Genomic DNA, 24148 nt, shown 5'->3' with positions numbered 1-24148 from the left:
TGTATAAAAGATATATTTATTTAAAAGAACCCTTTTGGGCCAAATCACAGAACGTTTTCGGAATAAATATTCCATCTTTGGTTCTTCTTCTTAGAGTGCCGTCTCCCTACGGAGGTTGGCAATCATAATGGCTATTTTTATTTTTGAACTTGCTGTTCTAAACAAATCAATCGATCTGCATTGATACCAATCATGAAGATTCTTCAACCATGAGTTCTGCCTTCGGCAAACAGATCTTCTTCCTTGAATCTTTCCCTGTATTATAAGTCTCAAAATTTCATATTTTGGTCCCCTCATCACGTGGCCTAGGTATTCCAAATTTCTGGTTTGTATAGTGGTGATTAGTTCTGTTTCTTTACCAACCCTCTCCAGTACTTCTTTATTTTTAATTCTATCAGTCCATGATATTTTTAATACTTTGCGGTATAACCAGAGTTCGAAAGCCTTGATTCTTTTTAAATTGCATTTTTTAATGTCCAAGTCTCAGCTCCATATAATAATATTGAAAAATATATAACAGCGAATGGTACGTAGTCTGATCTCCAACTTTAAATTTTTGCACGTTAGGAGTGGCTTCATTCGTATAAATGCTGATCTGGCAATCTCTATTCGCCTGTTTATTTCTACAGTATGAACATTGGTTTCATTGATCAAAGTTCCCAAGTACTGATATTTTTCTACTTGTTCTATCACGTTACCATTGATTGTCAATAGGTGATGTTTATTTTGTGGTCTTATGTATTACTCTCAGCAGTACTTTTAAAGTATGACTCATGAGGCTCAGTGTTCGATCAGAGCACTCTTTTGCTGCTGTTTTTTAGGCATAGTTAAAAATGCTGACTTCAGCCACTCTTGTGGTATTATTCCCGTATCGTACACCGTGTTGAATAAATCTGCGAATCATCTTTTTCAAGTGCCATCTCCGAGGCGGAGGTCGGCAATTATCATAGCTATTCGGACTTTTGAGACGGCTGCTCTGAAAAGTTCATTTGATGTACATCCGTACCACTCTCTCAGGTTGCGCAGCCATGACATTCTACGCCACCCTATGCTTCTCTTTCCTTGGATCTTTTCCTGCATAATCAGTTGGAGCGAGGTGTATTTCTCTCCACATGTAATATGTCCGAGATATTCTAATTTTCTTGATTTTATTGTATTTAAAATTTCCATTTCTTTGTTCATCCTTCCCAGAACCCCTTTGTTTGTGACGTGTTCTGTTCATGATATTTTCAGAATTCTTCTGTACACCCACAGCTCGAATGATTCCAGTTTTTTCATAGATGTCGCATACAAGGGCCAAGATTCCATTCCATAAAATAACGTCGAAAAAACATAGCACCTCGTCAACCTAACTCTTAGTTCCAATTTTAAATCCCTGGTACATAGCACTCTTCTCATTTTGTTGAAATTTGCTCTAGCCTTTTCTATTCTTATTTTGATCTCCTGATTGTAATCATTTGTGGAGTTAATCATTGTTCCCAGGTATGTATATTTGTCCACTTGTTCGACGTTGGTTCCGTTTATTAGAAGATTCTCGTTATTTCTTTGAGTTTTCAATATTCTTATAAATTTCGTCTTCTTGACATTCATTGTTAGACCATACTCTTTTCCATACTCTGCTATTCTGTTCACCAGTCTTTGAAGATCTTCAATGTTTTCGGCTAAGATCACAGTGTCGTCCGCATATCTAATGTTGTTAATGGGAACTCCATTTACCTTTATTCCAGCTGTTTCACCCTCAAGAGCTTTTTTCAGGACCTCTTCGGAGTAGGCATTAAAAAGAATTGGCGACAATACGCATCCCTGTCTCACTTCACATCTAATTTCAATTTCTTCTGACAGCTGTTCGTTAACACGTACTTTTGCTCGCTGTTTGTAGTATAAATTTGATATAATCCTGAGATCGTTGTAGTCAATCTTCTTTGATTTCAGGATATTCATTAATTGTTTATGTCGTACTTTATCGAATGCTTTATTATAGTCAATAAAACATGCGTATATATCTTGATTGACGTCCAGGCATCTTTGTATCAGCATATTAAGTGAAAAAAGAGCTTCGCGTGTTCCTAGGCCTTTGCGAAAACCAAATTGTGTATCATTAACGTCTATGTCCAGTTTGTGATATATTCGGTTTGTGATATAATCTGCGAATACTTCCAAGTTACAACAGTTTAACAGTTTTACTGAATTTTCATCTAATCCAGCTGCCTTATTGTCTTTGAGTTTTTGATAGAATATTTAATTTCATCTATCGTGATCTTCCGTCTCTCTAAAGTATTTAATTCTTGAATTTTCTGCATTTCACCTCTTTCGTCTTGGAAAAGTTCTCTAACGTAATTCTCCCATCGTCTTAATTTCTCTGGTAAATCTATTAGTAGTACTCCTTTTTTGTCTTTTATGTGTCCTTGCTGTCCATTTCAATCCATTTCAGTCACTTCTCTTATTTTTTTGTGCATATTTCTCATATCATATTTTGTTTCTAGATTTTTCTATCTCTTTACATTGTTTCATCAAATAGATTTCCTTAGCTGTTTTGATTTTTTCCTTAATTATTCGTTGTATTTCTTTATACTTCTGTAGATCTTTTCCTTTATATTTCCTTCTATCTTCCATCTGTAATAGTATTTCCTTCTGTCATCCACTGTTTTTTAGCCTCTGACCTATGTTGTATCAAACTTTCTTGAACTGGTTTCAGTAATGTGTTTTTTATATTATACCACTTTTTATTTACATCCATAATTTGTTTGTTGTCAGTTAGTATTTTTTGCATATTAACATTCACATTATTTTTTAATTCGTTTTTTGTTTCTTCGTCTTTTAGCATCTTACATTAATTTTTCCGTCAGCAACTAACGGATTGTGGCCTGAGTTAACATATGCTCCATCTCAGTTTTAACTGAGGTTATAGAGTCTTTATATCTGCTATTTACGAGTATAAAATCTGGTTTGTGACAATGTGGTTTTCTGTATGTGAAGGAGATGTCCATGGATATATTCTTTCTTATTGGCAATTACCATATTCTTTTCTGGCAGAATTCTATGAGCTTTCTCCTCTCTCGTTTCTAGTTTCTAATCCGAACTGTCTAACTATATTTTCAACTGTACCTACTGCAATTTTTGCAGTAGGTACTTATTTATCTAAAACTCCTATTTATTTTTAATTAAAATTTTCACAAATAAGTATAAATTAAAGGTAATAAAAAAAATTAGTGCGAAGTATTATGACATATGGGACTGAAAATTAGATCATAAAAAAGAAAAACAGCAGTAAGATAGTAACAACAGATATGGAATTGCCTGCGAATATGCTGCAGAGTAACAAGAATGGATAGGAGAAGTAATGACGAAATAAAGTAAAGGACATCAATAGAAACAGACATACTAACATATGTATATAGAAAAAAAAAGACTAAAGTGGTATGGACTGTAAGAAGAACTGGCGACATCAGATGGACAAAGAGAATAACCGAATGGAGCCCCATACGAAGGAGGAAACAGCACGACCCTGAAGATCCTGGAGGAACGAAGTAGACGACGCAGTGAGTAAGAGAGGCCTAAACGATGGAGAATGGGACAACAGAGAGATATGGAAACGGTTGAGCGCGGGAAGGCAGTGAATACTGTAGAATCCCTGAATATATATTATAATATTTAATCTTTCGTGGTTTACAGCATAAATATTTGTATTTATATTTATTTGGATACATATTTCATATGATTTTATAAGCTGTTTTATATTTTCATAACACGTTTTGTAGTAATTTTTTATTTTTTATTTTTCTCAATTTTTAAAGTTTTTTTGAAATTTTTTTAGTTTCCGAAACGTCAATCACAAAAAATCCTTTTTCTCATTGTTTTGACTAAGTCCAAAAAGATTACAACAGTAGCGTTTTCCCATTGTCTTTGATTTTTAGCGGTTGTTTTTGTTATTCCACCTAAATATGGCATCTTCGCCATTACCGACGTAGCCACTGGTAGATGGTCCTGGTTGGAAATAAAAAACTCTTTCAAATCTATAAAACAAACATAATCATAAGATAGCAAAACAATCTTTACTTACCAATGTACCCATTTCATAGGACATAAATCTATCCAAAAATTAAAATATCTACGAAAAACCTCTTCGACAAATCAGGCTATAAGTAAAACAAATCGAACCAGGCACTAAAAAAAATTGATTGTTCAAAATTCGTTCGCGATGTAAATCAATCCCATCGAGATCGAGATTCTAACTCGATGATCAACCCCAGAGATATGTAAGAGAGGGGATATGACACAAACGATATTTCTGTATCTACTAAATGGGACCGACCACTTAATTTGACAGGATGTACTCTCCAATATGGCGACGGGCAGGTCCGGATTCAAATTAATTAAAACTGTATTTACTGTATTTGAATAAGCATTGACTTAGATGAATAATAGTTATTTGGAATAAAATTACTTTCATTTTTAGTACTCTTCAAGTACACTTTAATAATAATTATAAAATTTATTACATACATAAAGTTTAAAAAAATGTACAAAACCAGTCAATGATATGGTTTAAAAATTATAACATTTACATACAAGTAAAAAACAACAATTAGTACGTGCACTTACATAAGTTTATATACATTTAGATATGTTAGTTCCATGTACTATTAATATAAATTATATATTTATATATAATTATTTTATATATTTATATAAAAAATATAAAAATTAGTTATGTGTATAGGTAGGTAGTGAAAGAATTGTATCAAAGACATGCCGTGTTCTTTATCCTTTTTTAACTTATTGTGGTTTCTATGGAATTGTTATATCTGCATATAAAGATCCCTTTTCCAGTAATGCGAGCCTATGATAAGGGATATTATAGCTAGTGTCAAAGTTGCGGGATATTTTAAACGGTTGAAAATACTACTTTTTAGCTGTTGCAACTGTCAACAATAACTAACTCAACAGGCGATTATCGATATTCACCGGATTTTCGTTTATTTTCCGTAACATATAAAGTTTGAGACACTCATCCTATGTATAAAGCTGGTACAAAAACTAGCTCACAATATGATCGTATATCGAGCCCTCGAATAAAAATTAGAAAAATGAAAGAGCTTTATTATATTGATGTTAACAAAGTTTACAAGAATTTTTAAACAAAATTTTTATTTTATTTTTTTTTAAACAATTTGAATTCCACTAAAGTGTCCACTAAATAATACCACTTTATTAATAAGAGGTCTCATACTGAGAGATTTGTTAGTCTTACTCTTGCACATATAGAACATCCTAATATCAATATAGCGGCTTGCTACATCCTTTATTAGGAGTATTCTGTGATTATCTGAGAATTGTTGATCAATGCTATGACTAAGTAAATTTAAAAAGATGTCTTTGTTTATGTACCTCCGTAAAACTTTTGTAACTAAATCGTTGGTACTCATACAAGTTGGAAAAGGGATTTCTTTTAAAATTGTCTCAGCCATAAAGCATATATCAATTACACTTTCAGATGGATATTGCAATCCTTTTTTATTTTTTTTTATCAATAAATGAAAATAAAAAGTTGTTCCGAGTGACACTTACTAAGGCGCTTAAACATTCACTACAGACTAATCTTTTTTGTAAGTAAAACACAACATATCCAGCAATGTATGTAGTTATGCTTTTAGAGTATTGAGAGAAAGGATTGATATAGCTGTGATCATGAATTATATCTACTGACACATCAGTATCATAACTATTACTCAATCTATATTCTCTGGAAGTGATATTAATGTGATCGGTGGGATTGCATTTTAAAATATTTAATTCTTTTAAAGGAAAGCAGTTACCACTAAATTTATTTTTCAGTTCAACATGCACCAAAATTTTTTTATAAGCTGACTGAAACTTCATTTTGTACACAAATAAAGTAGCTTTATTATAAAAAAAGCATAAATCATATTTTTAAACGCAAAAAACTGCTGTTGTTACATCAAAAAAAAATGTCAAATAGTACATATTTAAAGAATGGCCAAAACAAAAATGTGATTAATTATTAACTAGTACTTTATACAAAATATCAAGAACCTTCTAGTTGACATCTCTTTGTTCACACCTATACAAACTTATTTATTTGCAAATGAAAGCAAGTGAAATGTACAATTGAAGTTGTATACTGTGTAATGTCCGGGTGTAATTATAATTATAATGTCCAATTTACTAAATTTTGAAGGATCCCAGTTCCCACACTATTTACGAACTGTATCCAGGCATTTCTCCTTTCAACATCTTTAGGAAATCTACAACCACATAAACCAAATTAAAAAGATTACATGTTCTTTTTACACGCGGCATCACTAAAAACGGGAGTAATACCGCCCTGTACACTGTTTACAATTTCATACTAACCTATGAAAAGATATTCCAGTGGAGATTTTCTTATTATTACGAGTGTTATTTGGACACAAAATAAAAGAACACGATGTCATAATAGTTTCACTTTAAATAAACGTAAAAACCGCTCAAAATATTTTTAAAATTAAATTTCTATGCACAGAACTACTAGACACAAACAACAATCTGTCAGATACTCACCAATATGGCGAACCGATCCCATCTATTTCACCGTATGTCATATCCCCTGTCTTACATATCTCTGATAAACCCTGAACTGATTATGAACCACGCTTGCGTACAACCCGATTACTAAGAGGATTCTGAACTGATCCTGAACGACCTGAACGCGTCCAGTAGCAGTACTCGTACCGTACCGCGATAACCAATGTTATGTTATGTAATGTAAACATATTTTGTGTTAATATTAATAAGTTAAATCACTTTGTGTAATAAATAATAATTTATTTATCTATATTGTCTATGTTAAGTTTTGTGGCTTTTGTAATAAAAATATTTGCCTATAAGCGCACCTTTTTCTTAAATTTTTGTTGTCTATAAATCCGAGTTCTGTTTATAAAAGCAGTATTAATACCAGAACACTTGTTGTCTCTTTAATTCATATCTTTTTTCCTGCTTTTATATGTTTTGTTGGAATGCAAGTGTATTATTAAATTGCAAAATCGTCCTTGACTTATACTTTGTCCGTAGTTGCAATTACATCATATAAATTTTGTATTTATGTGCTTAACTGAGTAAACGTCTACAAATTATATCAATTAAAACTAAAACAAACGAAACAAAATTGAATATCATATGACTACACATTATTAATTACCAACATTGAGGTCGTTCATTGTGTTAAAAATGGATTAAACAATGTGTTGTGTTTCAATTGTAGTAGAGGTAAGAAAAATATTTTTAGTATATTATATTTCATACATACAGTATTGTAAGTCATACATTTCAACAGGATTTCAATATTTATTTTTTAAGTGGTCTCGTTCTCTACAGATTTCTTTTAATATTTGATTTCTTAGTATTATATTTTTTTTCATGCTTTTCTTCTCCTCCTCGCTTCTAAGGTTGTCAATCATTAGGCAATGTGTACTTTTCAGACGGCTGCTCTTAACCAGTGATGCCACATGAAGTCGAAGAGAAATCGTGATATCGGAAGAAAGAAATCGTGAGATTTCGATACAGTTGAATTTTGAAGGAAATGGGAGTATTTAAATAATATATAATTATACAAAACTATTTTAAATACGTTATATTGTTATATATTAATTAATATATAAGTACATATTTAAAAATTAGTGTACTAGAAAAGGGCCTATTTTAGGGGAACTACCAGTATCAGATATAATTTTAGGAAATTACCTACCTACCTATATACTGCAAGCTATGGATTTATCGATTCAATATTAGGCAATGATTATAAACATTCTTTATAGTTTTCATATCTCAAACACACGCTTAAATCATTTTGGTCTGTTGATCCTTTAATACAAAATTCCGGCTATTCTTGATATTTAATGATAAAATATACATAAACATCAGTTGGTTATGGACCGATATTAACACTTTCAAAGCAATAAAGAACCTTTTAAGCTTTGTTTATATTATTTTGTGTATATTAATTGGAGTAGTGCAAGCACTTTTCTATAAAAATACAGTCGATTTATGAATATTTCAAGGTGGCAATCTAAGAGCACTTTAAAAATGCTGACTTTCTCGTATACATTTTATTAGGTACCCATTATTCATCTTGAGATCTACTAACAGTCTAAACATTTTAAAAAACGTAAGATATGAGACGTCAATCGTGAGATCGTGAGATTTGTCTTCAATTCGTGAGATCTCTCGTGAGGAGTGGCATCACTGCTCTTAACAGATGGTTAGAGACTACACTAGAAACGGCCACCTACGTTTACTGTGATTGGTTGGTGGGTGGGTCCCAATTTAAAAATTGGCGGGTTTCATGTTTATTAAAAAGACAATTGACGTATACTGTGGTATTGGTACAAAGTGGATGATATTCACATTTTAGGATTAAGCTGGCTATATAGTTTTATTAGAAATGTAATTTTTTTTTCTTTTGGTCTTATGTAGGTAAAATTAAATTCTGAATTGTGTGTATTTTATTTTGATATGCTAGTGATTCTTTTTATATTAGATATTGTTTTAATTTTTTTGATTAGGTAATTTTTTTATTAAGTTTTAGATGTTCCCCTTATTATTTTTATTTCTAGAACATTCATTAACATTATTATTCTCTTTAGCTTTATCTATGTGGGATCGGCTTCTCTAATTATTTTCCTCTAAACTTTTCTGTTCCCTTCCAGTTACTAAGTATCTCTCCGCTTTTTGTATGAGATTATGGTTTTTCAGAAACATGCAATTTCTGTTCATCCCCTTTTTTCCTGTCCTACTTTCAGTACCATACATCATAGCCGGTCTTAAGGCAGTCCTATACAACTTACCTTTTAGTTTTCTTGGTAGGTACCTTTTTTATCACACATCACCCAATTTGCCTCTTTCGTTTATCTTTAATTAAAATATTGTAGATAAAACGGTAATACCGATCCTAAAATTATCATCTTTTGGGAGTTCTTGTCTATCTAAGCTAATGACTCTATCTGGACTTGGAATACCATCTTTAAAAGAATATTCTAAATATTTTGTTTACTTAATTTTAATCCTTTTTCTTCAAGGACCTGTCTCCACTACTCTAGTCTTTTCTACTAATACCAAGGAGGTTCAGTTATCTAATCCAGCACACATGAGACATATTTTCACACAAAATTTGGCAGTTTCACCTGCAGTCGTTCTAACACTATAATAGTTGTTTTAACACTATTATAGTTGTTACTTGCTCATACATCACTTACATATTCAGCCGGCACTCCTTTCCTACTTAATCTCTACCACAGTAGGTTTCTGATAACTTCGTCATGTGCTTTCTCAAGATTAATAATACTATGCAAGTCTATCTCTTAGCTGTCTTATAACAAAAATTGCTGTTGTAGACCTGCCTTGCATAAATCCAAATTGACGTTTATCCATTTTCATTTTTTATAACCTTACACTAAATTCTGTTAGATTTCACCACAAATGTAGGATAATAAAAAGATATCTTGTGAATTGAGTGCTATGAAAAATTATCATTGTCAACAAAATGAAGCAGATGTTTACTGGAAATAACTATTGCAAACCAAATAAAACACTAAATAGCTATGTTTAAAATGTCTTTATTCTTTATTAAAAATCTGGGAAATCAAAGGAGGGGGGGGGGGGGCCGTTATTGGTGTAATGGCGAAGGAAAACCCCTCTAAACCTCCCCTAGGGCCCAGTACATCCCGATTTAAAAATAAAATTCTAATATAAAAGTCTACAAATACATTACTTAACACTACTTTAAAATTCAGGCCTAAACTAAGCATTTATACATATATTTTTATGAAATTTTACTACATATATTACTTATCAAGTAAATAAGCCTATAAAACTATGATAAAAGTTCAATACAGATACAAAAACACAAAATACATGTGAGCTACAAGAATGGTTCAAATTTAATTTTTAATCAGTTTCTTTTTTTATTGGAAGGAAAATATTCCTGCTTTTCCATTTTTCGCTTCTTTGTAATATCCTTAGTGGTTTCCTGATATTTTCCCTTCATCTTACGCTTTGCTTTTTGAGCAATTCTCATAATATCGTCATGTGCTTCTGTATAAATTTCATCATCTAAGTCATCTAAGCTGTCTATGACATTTTTGACGTTTTCTTTTTGAAGACATCGCTTGGTGTTTTCCTGGATCACATTTGTCTGTTCTACCTTCCCTCTGACAAACTCATTAATTTCCTCCTGATGCTTTGATTTGATAATTATTGATGTTTCTGCCAAACACCTTGCAGCATCATCTAAAACAGAGTTAGTTCCCTCACGCTCCTCATGCATTCTCACCAAGTGTACATGCTTACACAAGGTATTCCTCACCCATATTCAGCACACTCACACTGGTAGCGATGAATACAAATTTTACATACTCTACAATACAATGTCTTACATTCATTTTCACATACTTGCCTTATATTTACATTATATAATTTATTAGGATCTCTAAATGACTTTACCTGAAATTGACTATATACCTTCACATTTCTCTTAACCTTCACTTTGTTTTTCATCGTTTCTGCCAATTTGTGTGCTTTTGATATAACCCTGTCTTGATAATTGTTCGCATTTGGTCTTTCAATGTCTATAATCCTCTTCCACATTTTGATGTCCACTAGATCGTCGATTGTGTCCAACAACTTCTCGATTGATACTCCAGCATTTCTCCTAAGGTGGTTGGTCTTCAGTAGGTTGTTGAAAGATTTTATCGCCATGTTTGTATTTATTCCTGAATTTCTTCTGTAACAATGGGCCCACATTTTGATTCTTACTTCATTCTGAAAGTAATACCTACAAAAAAAATATACTTAAGGATGACTTAAAATGTATGATTTCATATATTAGTTACCGTGCCAGATAATTAAAAAAATCTATCTCATTTGCCTCTTACAATTTGATTATATATTTATTACATAACTCCATAAATCGATCTTCATCTGTTTCATTAATAATTCTTTTCATCTCAGTTTTCATCTGTTTCTTCAAAATTGGATCCATTATTTTCTTCTTCCCTTGAATATTCCAATTTCTCACGACGTGCCAGGTACATAAAAGCCTTTTTGGTTGGTTGCCCATAATCTTCACCCATGCATTATAATATTTTCCATCATCGTCACTCATAAAATGTTCCGCATGAATTCCGGTCTGCATTCTGTTCTTGAGGACACCTAAAAGTTTTTGAAAATTATTTTTACTTGCTAATCATAAATTGCCACTACTCATATAATACATACCTAAAAAACCTCTTGAACTAGTTGGTCCAATCTGTTTGACAGTAAGAATGCAACTGGAAATCCTGTATTCCTGTCATCTTTAATAAGCACCACTGTTAAATCCATTCCCCTCTTGTTTATGCCGTGTGTACCATCCATACAAATTATGCTAGGGAATTCTCTTAATTTATCTTCCATTACAGAATTCATAAATCCTAAGGCAAAATCTTCTTTTTTAAGTACATCATGTTGTTCTCCTAATAAAAATAAAACCCCAAAATTATAGTTTACCGAAAATTTATAGTTTAGAGATAATTAAAGATAAATTAATGGTAAGAGACTGAAATTTTATTGTATATTTTAATATTCGTCCTATTTTTTGAGTTGAGTTGAGTTCTTATTTAAAAAAGATAACTTAAAACCCCAACAATTTGAGTCTCCTAGTATAGTACAGAGCCCATGATGTGTTAAAACATGTGATTTGTGGAAAAGGTAGCATATAGAAGGGCTCTAAAATGAAAACAAAAATAAAGAATACAAAAGAACCTTCAACAACAGACTATAAAATAAAGTAAGGCATGAAAACATAAATGAGGAATGGGGAACCTGTAAAATGCCATAAGGTATGCATCCAAAGAAGTAATAGGCACGCAGAAAAAACAAAGAAGTTAATGGTTTGACTAAGAATATAAATTAATAACTGAAAGAAAAAACAGCATGTAAAGGGAAGCAGCAACAATGTGGGAAGAGATAAGTAGAAGCAAAAGATACTTAAGAAGATAGAAAGAGTAAATTCATGAGAAATGATAATCAATAAGTATGCAAACAACTAGCTTTTGCAAAAATGATGTTAACATAATAGTAATAACAATATAAAATATTATAGAGGAACTTAATCAGATAGAACAAACTATCAGTAACAGACAAGTAAGCTGAAAACCAATCAAGCTAAAATAAAATACATGTAGCAGCAAAACAGCAGGTACTCAGTGATAACACCTAACTATATAAGAGTATAGTACTGAAGTGTAACAAACTTATATAAGATAACTAGTTATATGTAATACTAGTGTTAACAAATAATTATGTAGAAGAATATCCATAGCCAATAAGAGTTACCATGGCTTAATTAAACAACAACAGTCAGGTAATAATACAAGAAAAAACTAAGTGCCAATTATATAAAACCTTAATAAGTTATTCACATATGTATCTGAAACATGCACACTTACTAAAAGTGAATAAAGCCAATAGGCTAATTCTGAAAGATAAATCTTGAGCCACATATATAAACTAGTAACAGAAAATTGTATGTGGATAAGAAGATATACATTTTAACTATAAAGGGAATACCAGGATATGGATATCATAACATTCATACAAATAGGACAATTTCAGTATAAAGAAAGTGTAGCACAGATAAAAGAAGATGTAATCCCTTCCAAAATAAACAAATAATTCCAGTTGGAAATAAAACTAAAGGAAGATTAGATATAAGGAACAAATAAAGCAAGACATGAAAATTTTAAAAATCAAAAACTGGAAGAGCAAAGTGTGAGATAGATCAGAATGGACAAGTAATGTTAAACAGACTAAGACCCAAAAAGGGTTGTCTAGTAAAATAAAAAACTATTAAGTTTGCCCCATAAATCAGCACCTTCATTACAAAATTAGCTTTAATGTAAAAAAACCAATAACTACAATCTTAGGAGATATATTACTTAAAAATGTATATTGAATATTTCATAAAAAGGGATGAATGTTGTTGAGTCTGCTAAGAGTAAGGTTTGTTACATGAGTCACGTGATAACAATTCACACAAGTCAAATTGGAATAGGATTAATTATAATTGTAGTAGGCATAAAAAAAATGATTGGTCTTTACCTTCCTTCTTGAATAAGAAAGCGTAATTCTTGTTGTTATCATTCCATTCCTAAACCTTTAAAGCCGTTGCTACCATATCATTTTCATCTCGTTTCTTATATGTATTATACTTCCTGGATAAATTTGAGAGATCTTTACTTGTTAATAGGGCAAGTCATTCTAGTTTTGGTGTTTCCAATTTTCTTGAATCTTCTAAAATTCTGCTAAATGGCACCCCAGATGTTAACTTCTCTACAATCATTTTTTCTTCTGCTTTTGACAGATGCATGGTTCTTAATTCCTCTTTATGTCCAACATGTGTTTTCCAATAACTGACTGAAACTTGTCCTTGATCTCTCAGTTTGCAAATCAGCCTGGAGGGACACACTCCTTTAATTTTAATTGATCCACCAGATTTCTCCGTCCTAATTTTATAGTTGGGCTTATATCCTAAATATAGATTAGTATAAGTTTCAATTATTTGAAGTAACAAAGTACTGGACCTACCATTCAAGTTACTTCTGTTACAATGATAATATACTATCTTATACTCCTTTTCACGAACTGCTCACTGTTTAGCATAACTTGTCTAAAATTTCTGCATGTCTTTCCATGTCTCATATTCTTGTAAACTAGAAAATTCAAAAGTTATTAGTTCAATACTCACCTGGTGGTTCTCCTTTAAATGTGTTCGTAAGTTCTCATGGCTTTTTAAATTAGTTTCTTGTTCACATAAGGGACAAATAATGTGATTAATTTTCTTAATCGACACATCTATTTTATGTATTCTTTTGATATGACGATTTCGTAATTCCACATTTTTAAATACTTTGCTGCAAAGATGGCAGGCTCCTGAGTTAATTTCACAGCTTGTTGAAGTAGATGGAATAGGGCTTGTTGAAGTAGATGGATAGACAGAATCCATAATTGCTTGCTAAAACAAAGTCTTAGGTAATTAAATATGGTGTTCTAACGAACAGATTTTTAAAAATAAATGACAAAAATTTAAATTAAAATTTTATGTGTGCTTGCTTATTGGCAAATTGGTATAAAACCGCCTAATCATAGATGTTTAAGCGCCAAACAGAGAGATACATAACCTGAAAAATTCAAAATCAGATGAAGATGCCGACCAATCCACAGCATAGACATCCGTTATGCTGTGACCAATCACAGCAAACGTAGGTGGCCGTTTATAGTGTAGTCTGATGGTTAGTGCTAGTGTTAACCTATTAATCGTCTCTTTAATATTCTTCGTCAAATAATCTTTCCCTTCCTTATGAATTGAATTGGATTGTCGTGGAATTAGGGAGTTGTTCAAAGTTAAAAACCTTCCGCTCAGTTTTTTCACTGTCTCCACCTTAGACCATTAAAAATCATAGACACGCCTTGTAGCTTGTACCAAATCGTTGAAGCAAACACCTTCTGCGCAAGTGACGCCACACTTTGGCAAGAACTCTTAACATTGGATTGGATTTTTAGAGAAGCCCTAATAATATTACCTAATTTTAAATGAATTTTAATAAAACTGCAATGTTTTGTAAAAGATATGGAAGATAAATCATTTAGCAAAGGAATTAATAAATTTTTTTGAATTAAAGTAATTTTGTAAATTTTGTAAATAAAATAATTTTTGTTAGCTTACCTCTAAGTCTATTTGCATTTGATTAGTGTCTCACCTTCATGGTACAACCTTATATTGCAATAATGAAAACAAATTCTCTTTATCAGATTAAATAAATGGTTAGTTTGAAAATCATGATCAAACATATGTTCTTTCTATTCATTAAAGACTGAATTACGGTAAATGTACCAGTATTTGACACCTTAAGAATAAAAAATACCAATTTTGGATATAAACGACGCATTTATTTGAAAGAACAAAAACTTTAATAAAACTTAGGTAATATGATGCTTCTAAAATAATGTGTTAATAATTAGGTTAATGAAAACATCAAAATTATTCAGAAAAATAAACAAAATTTGGGACTGCAAATGTCCCTGTAGTTGACATTAAAAAAAGTTGTTGTCACCAGTGCTTGTCACAATAATGATCTAGTAGTTGACACTGAAACATTTTTATCCACTAACATCTCTAATGGCGTGCTAAATTCATATTTTAGTCGATCACCTGCTGCTGTCATATTTGTGAAATCAAGCTTTGCTCTTATTTGTTTAAAATCAATGACACTTACATCATCTGAATTTAGTTTGAAGCACGCTTTTTTTTTCAATTTACAGCAAATCATCGTTACAACTTCAACTTCAGTTTTTGAAATAACTTCCTGAATCATCATCCAGCCTCAAGAGTCCACTGCTGAACATAGTCCTCTTTCTCATGTTTCCAACCCCGTCTATCTTGCGCCGATCTCATCCAGTTTTTATTGAGTCTTCTTAAATCGTCAGTCCATCTTGTAGGTGGTCGACCGACGCTTCTCTTGTCTTCCCTTGGCCTCCATTCCAATAACCTCTTTGTCCATCGCCCATCTGTCATTCTGGCTATGTGTCCTGCACATCTCCATTTTAGTCTGGCTATCTTCTCGATGATGTCAGTCACTCCGGTTCTTCTCCTGATGTCTTCGTTGGTTATTCTGTCTCGCAGAGTTATTCCTAACATGGACCGCTCCATTCTTCTCTGCGTGACTCTCAGTTTGGTAGCTGCTGCTTTTGTTAAGGTAAGTGTTTCTGCTCCGTACGTCAAGACTGGGAGGACGCACTGATCAAATACCTTTCTCTTTAGGCATGTGGGCAGCTCACTTTTAAAAGTTTCTCTCAGTTTTCCAAATGCTGCCCACCCAAGGCCGATTCTTCTCTTCAGTTCATGAGTCTGGTTATCCTTGCCAATCATAATTTCATGTCCCAGGTATTTATATCTATCTACGAGTTCTATTTCTTTCCCACCAATACTGATGTTCTGGTTGGGTACCAAATTGGTCATGATTTTTGTTTTCGAGATATTTATATTTAAACCTACACTTTCTGTAGCCAAAACGAGTTCCTGTACCATCTCTCTTGCCATACCTAGATCTTCAGCTATTATAAGTATATCATCGGCGAAACGTAAGTTGTTTAGATATTCTCCATCTATTTTTATTCCCTTTGTCACTTCCTGAATTGCACAGACGAATTTATGAACTCTTTTTTCTCCTGGAAACTCAACTAATACATAGTCGCCTTCTTTATAAGTACCTTTGGTTTTTTCAGAATTATCCACTGCGTTTCTCAAATTAAAACTTATATCGCTAATATCATATATGTTGCCACCTGATTCAACCCATTCCTCATTAGACTCTGAATCAGAGGAAATATCGTATGTTGTTTTTGTTTTTCTTTTTGTGCTTTTCTTTTGTTCTATTTTGTTTCTTTTTATTAGTTCACGTTCTTCTTTTTTAGCGAGCCTTTCTCTGGCTCTTTTTTGCTTGTTTTCTTCATGTTATACTGTAGCTTTTTCCTTTTTCTCATGATACTCCTGCCACTGTCTGGATTAGGCCACTTATGGTATTTTTTCCCTCTTCTGTTATTTTCTTTTGGTAGTTTTGGCTCAGGCCACTAGAGAACTCTTTTAAACGAAGAAGGTATTATAACATTTGAGACATTTGGTGAAGGGACTTGCGTCGTTACTGACCGGTTCTCAATTTCTGAAGTACTAGGAGGATTAATGTCACGTGAACTGGAGGGACCTTGAAAGTAAAGCGTTGACTGAATCACATTAGTATTTGGAATACTATCGTGTGAAGTTGAAGGGATCCGCGCTTGTGTCTGTAATTTTTTGACAGGTGTCATATGTACATCTGATGTGGTGGTTACGTCATATATTTGATCTTCAGAATTGTTGGGGATTTCTATTTGTTGTTAGATTCTAGTTGTTTTTTCTGTTTATTATTTTCTTTACTCTTACAGTCATTATCTTGTTCTGTTTCTTCTCTCTCCTCTTCCGTTTTCTTGTTTTGTAATGTAGCACATTTTAGTTGATAATCATACGCGATGGTTTTATAAAGACAAAAAATTGACACATTTTCTTTATTTCTTCTAAACTATGAAAGTTTTTCAGGTTGAATATATTTTTCCAAACATTTCCAATCAATATTTTTTGAAGCTCGACTTGAAGTATCATCAGAGAGTTTACTCTTTGATTTTATCTCACCTGGTATGGTAATCTCCGGAGGATGGCTGTATCAAATGGGTTGCGTTTGGAAAAAGGGCCTTAAGAATTATACCGTTATCTGCACAAAACCTACTAGTATGCAACGTGAGATGTGAAGCATGTCCGTCAATAAAAAGTATAACAGGTAACTTGATGTTGTTGCCCACTAGCCAGGGATGAAAAATATTCGCTATAAACTCAAAAAAAGTTTCACCAGACATCCATCCAGAATCCGATTTTCCTATTCCCCAGTTGGGGGGAATACTCATAGCAATTTCCTTCGGAATCCTGTCGTACCCAAACATTACCATAGGCAGTGGTACCTGACCAGCTGCGTTACCGGTAACCAAGACGGTGAGACATTCCTTCTACTCACTGTTAACTTGCTGGTACACAGCTTTTTCTCCTTTTCGGACTTTCCCTCCTTTCGGGTTTAAGAAAAATGCAGATTCATCACTATTAAAAATTCTGGAAGGATCCTCTAGAATGGACCTATGTTCATTTTTATCTAAGTATTCGCGTACTTCTTTAAACCATGTTTGGTTATTTTCTTTTGTTACTGAAGATCTGCTTACAGTAGGATTTTGAGCTTTTCCCTTCGCTACTTCTTTATGTCGTTTTAGAAAGCTTTCACACCATCTCCTTCCGGGCCTATTGTTTGTGAATGGATTTTTACGTTTTAACTGTATGATTAGATTCTTTTCCAACAGGAAATCTGGCTTTAGCCATCGAAAATATCCATTGGACTACAATTGGTCCCATTCTTCTACATCGTGGCGTAATTCCTTTAATCTTATATGTCAGAGTGGCACGAGGAATCGATAGGGACGATATATCTGTCCCCTTTTTGTGTTGTTGTGTACAATTAAATGCACTGCAAGATAATACCATAATTAAAAAAAATGTATTGGAAAAGTATTAAATTGGAACTTGTAAAAAGTTTACAAACACCTGTAAACACTTCTATTATATCATAACACATAATGACGGTATTAGATTTTTGTTTTAGATTCCCTTGCCGAGTAATTTATCCAGCTGTTTGTTTCGCAAATTTTAGGAAACACAGTGGTAAAAATTTGAATTCGGTTTCGCTAGGCAGAAATCGTTTGATTTCTCTTTTTGTTTTTAGATGGCGTAGTTACGTCCGTATATAGTTATTTTGATAACTATTATCTAGGACGGGAGAGATTTTTGTTTTGGTTCAGAGCAGTGGCTATATACCGTTCTGACGAGACCTAAAGAGGTCGAAATACGTATCAGCGGTTGTCGCTGCCCTGTATCAAAACAAAAATCTAATACCGTCATTATGTTTTATTACTTACTTCGTTTGGAGTACAAGAAACTGAATTCACTACGAATTTTGACCAGGATGAACGGCATGTGAAATGCAATTTTAGATTCCCTTGCCGAGTAATTTATCCAGCTGTTTGTTTCGCAAATTTTAGGAAACACAGTGGTAAAAATTTGAATTCGGTTTCGCTAGGCAGAAATCGTTTGATTTCTCTTTTTGTTTTACTTCTATTATAGTTTTTAACGTTTTCTGCCTTAAACTGACGTCACGCATAGCTGCGCAAAGCAATTTATGTTTGCTTCACTCTTCGAAACTGGGGTATAGCATACGGCGTGTCTATAAGCTTTAATGGTCTAAGGTCTCCACCCATGAGACGACTTCCCTCATAACTTCTTCTTTTTTAAGTGCCGTCTCCCAGTCGGAGGTTGGATATCATCATCACTACATATCTTAACTATGCATCTAAACCAGTGCCTTAAATTTTTCAATCTTAACACTCTCCTTCTTCCTATTCTACTTCCTCCTCTTGTAGAGGAGGAAGTAGAATAGGAAGAAGGAGAGTGTTAAGATTGTGCTTGTGCTCTTGTGTGCTTGTACCTCTTGTGCTTTCCTTGTATTATCAATCGGACGCCGTTTTGTAGAAAGGAACCAACCCCAAATTCGTATTCTTGAGTAAATTGATGTTAAAATCTTGATGGTAATAGAAAATTCAGTTCAGATCAAAAATAATTTAAACTTAGAACATACATAGGTTTTAAAAATGTAAATGCAACATAGTTATTAACAAATTAATTTACTAATATGAAAATTAATAGTATTGGTTCTTTGATGCTAAATAAAATTATCAGATTCTCTTTAAAGATACTTTATTGCCTACAGAGAACACTACATTATTAACAATATTTAAATTTCTGACGATTTCATTTCAAAATCTGGCGCACCACTGAAGCCATCTACATCGTCTATAATGTCTGTGCCGGTAATATTTGAATAAAAACGTCTTTGAATTTGAATTGCCGTCTTCATAGTATCAATCCAGTTCCGAGGCTGTACATTGTATCTTTGAGCAGTATTCGTTTTTACGATTGGTAGTTGCTTACCTTGCTAATCACCCTCCACATTTTATCTGTGCTTGGGGTCGGTTGTGGTAACCGCAAAGCTACTCTGCTACTGTTTCTTAAGATAAGTAGTTTTGTCGCCCCCTAGTTTGTACATTATTAAATATACTTTTGTTTTTGATGGAGATATTCCTTCACTTACCCAGAATCATTATTTATTATGAATCATTTATATTCATTCATATTCATTCTGCTATTCCTACTTCATTAATACAGAATTTTGCTCTTTTGCTTGAGAATTACATATTGTGAATTGATCAATCGATGAATACATCAACTGTGTTTGAAAAGTAGATTTCTCAGTTAAATATTATGTTTATAAGGGATTAAAAATGTATGGATGGCTGGCATAAATATAACAGATGCCATGAAAATAACACCAACGGCTGTAATGGAGTTGCTCATTGGCTTCACTCAGTTATTCAAGATAAATGAAATCCGTGCTGAGGCTTCAACTTGTATCAATCAAGAAATGAAGAAATTAACATCAGAAATGAAAAACACTGAGAATGTGAATATTATGTGGAGCCAAATCAAAGATTCTGTTATAAAAACACAGAAAGAAACTCTATAAAAGAAAACAGATAGCCAAAAACCTTGGACGACTCGAGAAATACTGGAAATCATGGAACAAAGAAGAAAATATAAAAACAAAAACCCAAAGAAGTACAGAGAAAAACATAAATTAATAAAGAACAAAATAAAAGAGGTTAAGGAAAAGTGGATGATGGAAACCTGCATCGAAGTGGAAGAATTGCAGAAAAAGCTTGATCATTATAATTTACATAAAAAATTGAACGAATTATCTGGAAAATCACGAACAAATACATCTAACCGATTAATTGAGAAAAAGAATAAACCTTTTAATAACCTAATTAAAATAAAACAAGAATGGACTAAATATATTGAAGATCTTTTCATGGACAGAAGAACGGAACCAACACAAATTGATAACGAGGAAGCTCCAATAATATTAAAATCTGAAGTCCAACATGCTATAAATAACTCAAAATCTGGCAGAGGCCCTGGGCCAGATGAAGTTCATATCGAGCTGATTAAACTTATATACGAAAACAATTAAAGTACAATTACTATACTCTTTAACAACATATACAAATCTGGTGAGATACCTACAGAATGGCTGCTATCGACCTTTGTTCCTCTACCAAAAACCAAGAAACCCAAACACTGTAATGATTATAGATAAATCAGCTTATTGTCACACTTATTAAAAACATTTTTAAACGGCACTATTAGACGGCACTAGAAGAAGAAGAAGGACATCTATTTGCGAGGATGCACAATGGGTCAATTATGGCCTAAGTGCTGTAGGACTTGACTGGCCCTCCCTACTCTACAGATACAATCAATTGTAACTTAATCCCCTATAAACATAATTTAACTTACACATATAAAAAGAAAGCAGTCTTAAGAACCTTTTTAATGGAGTTCTCATTGCGCAAACTTTCTATCTTCCTTTTTTTTCTGAGAGTGTTTTCAAACAAAAAACCATTTTTATTCATGTATAACTATTCGTTAGAGTTATTATTTTTCAATTATTTTCTTGAAGCCGTTTTAAAAATACTTTTACTTTTTTAGATACCCATCTGCTGAGAGAGATAGACCTAAATAGGAAAAATGTACATTAAGTTTAAAATTGACAGCGGAATCTAGGAATAATGGGCTACTCTTCAGAATGGTTCCAAGCAATATATTTATTGCTAATGCTAGCTGCAGCATTTTTTCTTTTAAAGGTATGCTTCCACTTATGTGGTGTCAGTACAGGACAGAAGCAGACACGTCGGATAGTTGGAAAACGAAACAACGTTAGATACTATAGGACTAATAATAATTATCATCGTAATAATTATGACGATAGTGAGATTGGTTTTATCAATGACCCTTATAGAGAAACAACAACTACTAACGCTTACAATTTCAATAATTTTGAAACAAACCAACCAATGTTCTCTGAAGAACATGTTCACCATGTCTATCATGTCGACGACAAAAATGAACCAGTATATTCTGATGACAATGTTCAGCACACTGTAAGTTTTAGTGATCATGTTGACTCGGGGGTAGCTGCTGACTTATCTGCTGCTATTGCAGCGGCAATGTCATTTTCTATGGGAGATAATACAGATACGACAAACGATACCGGTGGTGGATTCGATTTAGGCGGTGGTGAATTTGATTCAAGCGGAGGGGGATTCGATTCAGGTGATGGTGCCGTTGATTCAGGCGGCGATGATGGGGATGATGGCACTGGAGGTGATGACGGGGATGACGGCACTGGAGGTGATGACGGGGATGACGGCACTGGAGGTGATGACGGGGATGACGGCACTGGAGAGTGGACACTGGACACTGGTGAAAACGATGACTAAAATGAAAAGTATAAGATCCATATTTGATCGAAATTCAACAGAAGTTTTTTGTATTTTAAAACATCTATCTTAATTTTAGACACAGAGTAAACTAGGATTATTAATTTTTTTTATTAAAACCCCTGTATAAAAAATATATTTATTTAAAAGAACCCTTTCGAGCTAAATCTGGAGGCACTGGAGGTGATGACGGGAATGACCGCACTGGAGGTGATGACGAGGATGACGGCACTGGAGGTGATGACGGTGACTTGGGTGGCGACACTGGTGAAAACGATGACTAAAATGAAAAGTATAAGATCCATATTTGATCGAAATTCAACAGAAGTTTTTTGTATTTTAAAACATCTATCTTAATTTTAGACACAGAGTAAACTAGGATTATTAATTTTTTTTTATAAAAACCCTGTATAAAAGATATATTTATTTAAAAGAACCCTTTCGAGCTAAATCGCAGTACGTTTTCGGAATAAATATTCCATCCTTGGTGCTGCTAGCTAAAATAAGTATAACCACTTTAATTATGAAAAACGTGAGAAGGTAAATTTTGATCATGTTTAAAGCTACTAAATAAATGAGTAAAAAGCATTTAAATTTTATTTAATTGGTAACAAATCACATGGTTGCTGATAATTTTATAGGATGGTAAAGTAGATTCACTTAATGGCAACTACCTTTACAAGAAGTTTGAATTTCAGATGAGTGATACTCAATTCGGATTTCGAAATGGATTGGGAACATGAGAAGCTCTGTTTGCCGTAAATGTTTTAACACAACGATGCAGAGACATGAATGTAGATTTATCGAAAAGAATTTGACTGCGTTAACCATCAAAAGATGATAGACATTCTGGAAACAACTGGAACTGACAAACAAGACTTGCGAATTATCTGAGAATTATATTGGCACTAAACGGCAACAATTAAAATAAAGCCTACAACATCCGAAGATATACGAATCCGACGAGAAGTGCGACAAGGTTTCATCTTATCACCACTATTATTTAATCTGTATTCGGAATCTATATTCAGAAGAGCATTAGACGAGGTTCTAGATGAAAACAAGATTAACAGAACCAGCATAGACTTCAGGTACGCAGATGATACCGTTCTAAACGCACAAGAACTACGAAATATAATAAATGCGCGATAGCAAAATGTTCGGTTTACATCTAAATGTTCCCAAAACTAAAATTCTGGTATTTTCAAAGCTACCAACAAACGTACATTTGTATGCCAAGAGACAAATAATAGAACAGGTAACTTCCATAAAATATTTGGGACCAAATATCAACAGCCAGTGTAAGTCAAGACTTTGGCAACCCTCACTACCTCCTAGTAGGTTCGGCGACTCGGTGCCTGAGGATGTGAGCCCTTCGTGTCCAGGTTTTGGGGTTTTGTTAATATTTTTGGTTGTCGCCTTTTTGTTAGTATTTTTTGATTTTTTTTTGTGGCCAAAGCCTTTATTAATTTATAATTATTATTACTTTTTAACTTTAACATCAATTAATAAAATTTCCAGTGCTGCGTGCTGGGGCTTCTTCTGTTGGTAGAGCTACGAATTATCTCATTGTTATGTGTTTGCCAGGACTTGCTGTTTTGGACTTTTGTGCTTCATCGATGGAACACATCATATCTTATTATCTCTCGCTGGATCGGTCTCTAATTCTTCAAACCTAATTATCCCTTTTTCTGCCATTTTATCTACCACTTTTACTTGTTACAATTCTCTAAACAGAAAGCGTTCAACGACGTATCTGGGTACATTTTCCGCTTCTCTGAGTATGTTATTGTGGGCTGCTTGTATTTTCTTTTTATTTGAATTGTCGTCTTTATGCGTAGTTTGCTTTTTCTACCTGTGAGTTTTCTTATTGCTGCTCTGGCTGTTAATGTTTTTTGGATGGTTGTGTCCACGTGTTGCATGAAGGTTAAGCCTTAGTCCATAGTGACTCTTAGGTATTTCGCTTCTCTTTTTGATTCGATGGGATTATCTTGCACTAACAGCTGTTCCTCTAGGGCTTCTCTTTTCTTTATTAATATGATTGCTTGTATCTTCTCCGATTTGATTGCTTTGTTTTATTGGATACACTATT

At 33.1% G+C, this 24148-nt stretch overlaps 1 protein-coding gene and 1 long non-coding RNA gene across 4 annotated transcripts; one reads left to right on the top strand and one right to left on the bottom strand.

Moving 5' to 3' along the window:
- Window positions 1-6743: 6743 nt before the first annotated feature.
- LOC140449590 (uncharacterized) lies at window positions 6744-22648 on the top strand. Of its 2 annotated transcripts, XM_072542809.1 has the most exons (3): window positions 6744-7266; window positions 17165-17402; window positions 21266-22648. In XM_072542809.1, exon 3 carries the CDS (start codon window positions 21346-21348, stop codon window positions 22054-22056), a length of 711 nt encoding a protein of 236 aa, XP_072398910.1. In that variant the 5' UTR covers window positions 6744-7266; window positions 17165-17402; window positions 21266-21345; the 3' UTR covers window positions 22057-22648. The 2 variants fall into 2 exon arrangements, with proteins under 2 accessions (XP_072398910.1, XP_072398909.1); XM_072542808.1 differs by lacking the exon at window positions 17165-17402.
- Window positions 10188-13685, bottom strand: LOC140450308 (uncharacterized). Of its 2 annotated transcripts, none has more exons than XR_011952003.1 (3): window positions 13621-13685; window positions 13135-13563; window positions 10188-10203 (listed from the first exon to the last, which is right to left on the bottom strand). It is a non-coding gene; the product is annotated as an uncharacterized lncRNA (long non-coding RNA). The 2 variants fall into 2 exon arrangements; XR_011952002.1 differs by lacking the exon at window positions 10188-10203 and adding an exon at window positions 11391-11507.
- Window positions 22649-24148: the final 1500 nt, after the last annotated feature.

The sequence above is a fragment of the Diabrotica undecimpunctata genome, chromosome 9 (assembly GCF_040954645.1).
Source record: "Diabrotica undecimpunctata isolate CICGRU chromosome 9, icDiaUnde3, whole genome shotgun sequence".
Classification (NCBI taxonomy): Eukaryota; Metazoa; Arthropoda; class Insecta; order Coleoptera; family Chrysomelidae; genus Diabrotica; species Diabrotica undecimpunctata.
Note: the sequence above shows the minus strand (reverse complement) of the source record. Positions and strands in the feature narration are given on the sequence as shown.

What these genes read in the sequence shown, in the direction of transcription:
- LOC140449590 (XM_072542808.1), top strand. Translation starts at nt 21,346, where the DNA reads ATGGGCTACTCTTCAGAATGGTTCCAAGCAATATATTTATTGCTAATG.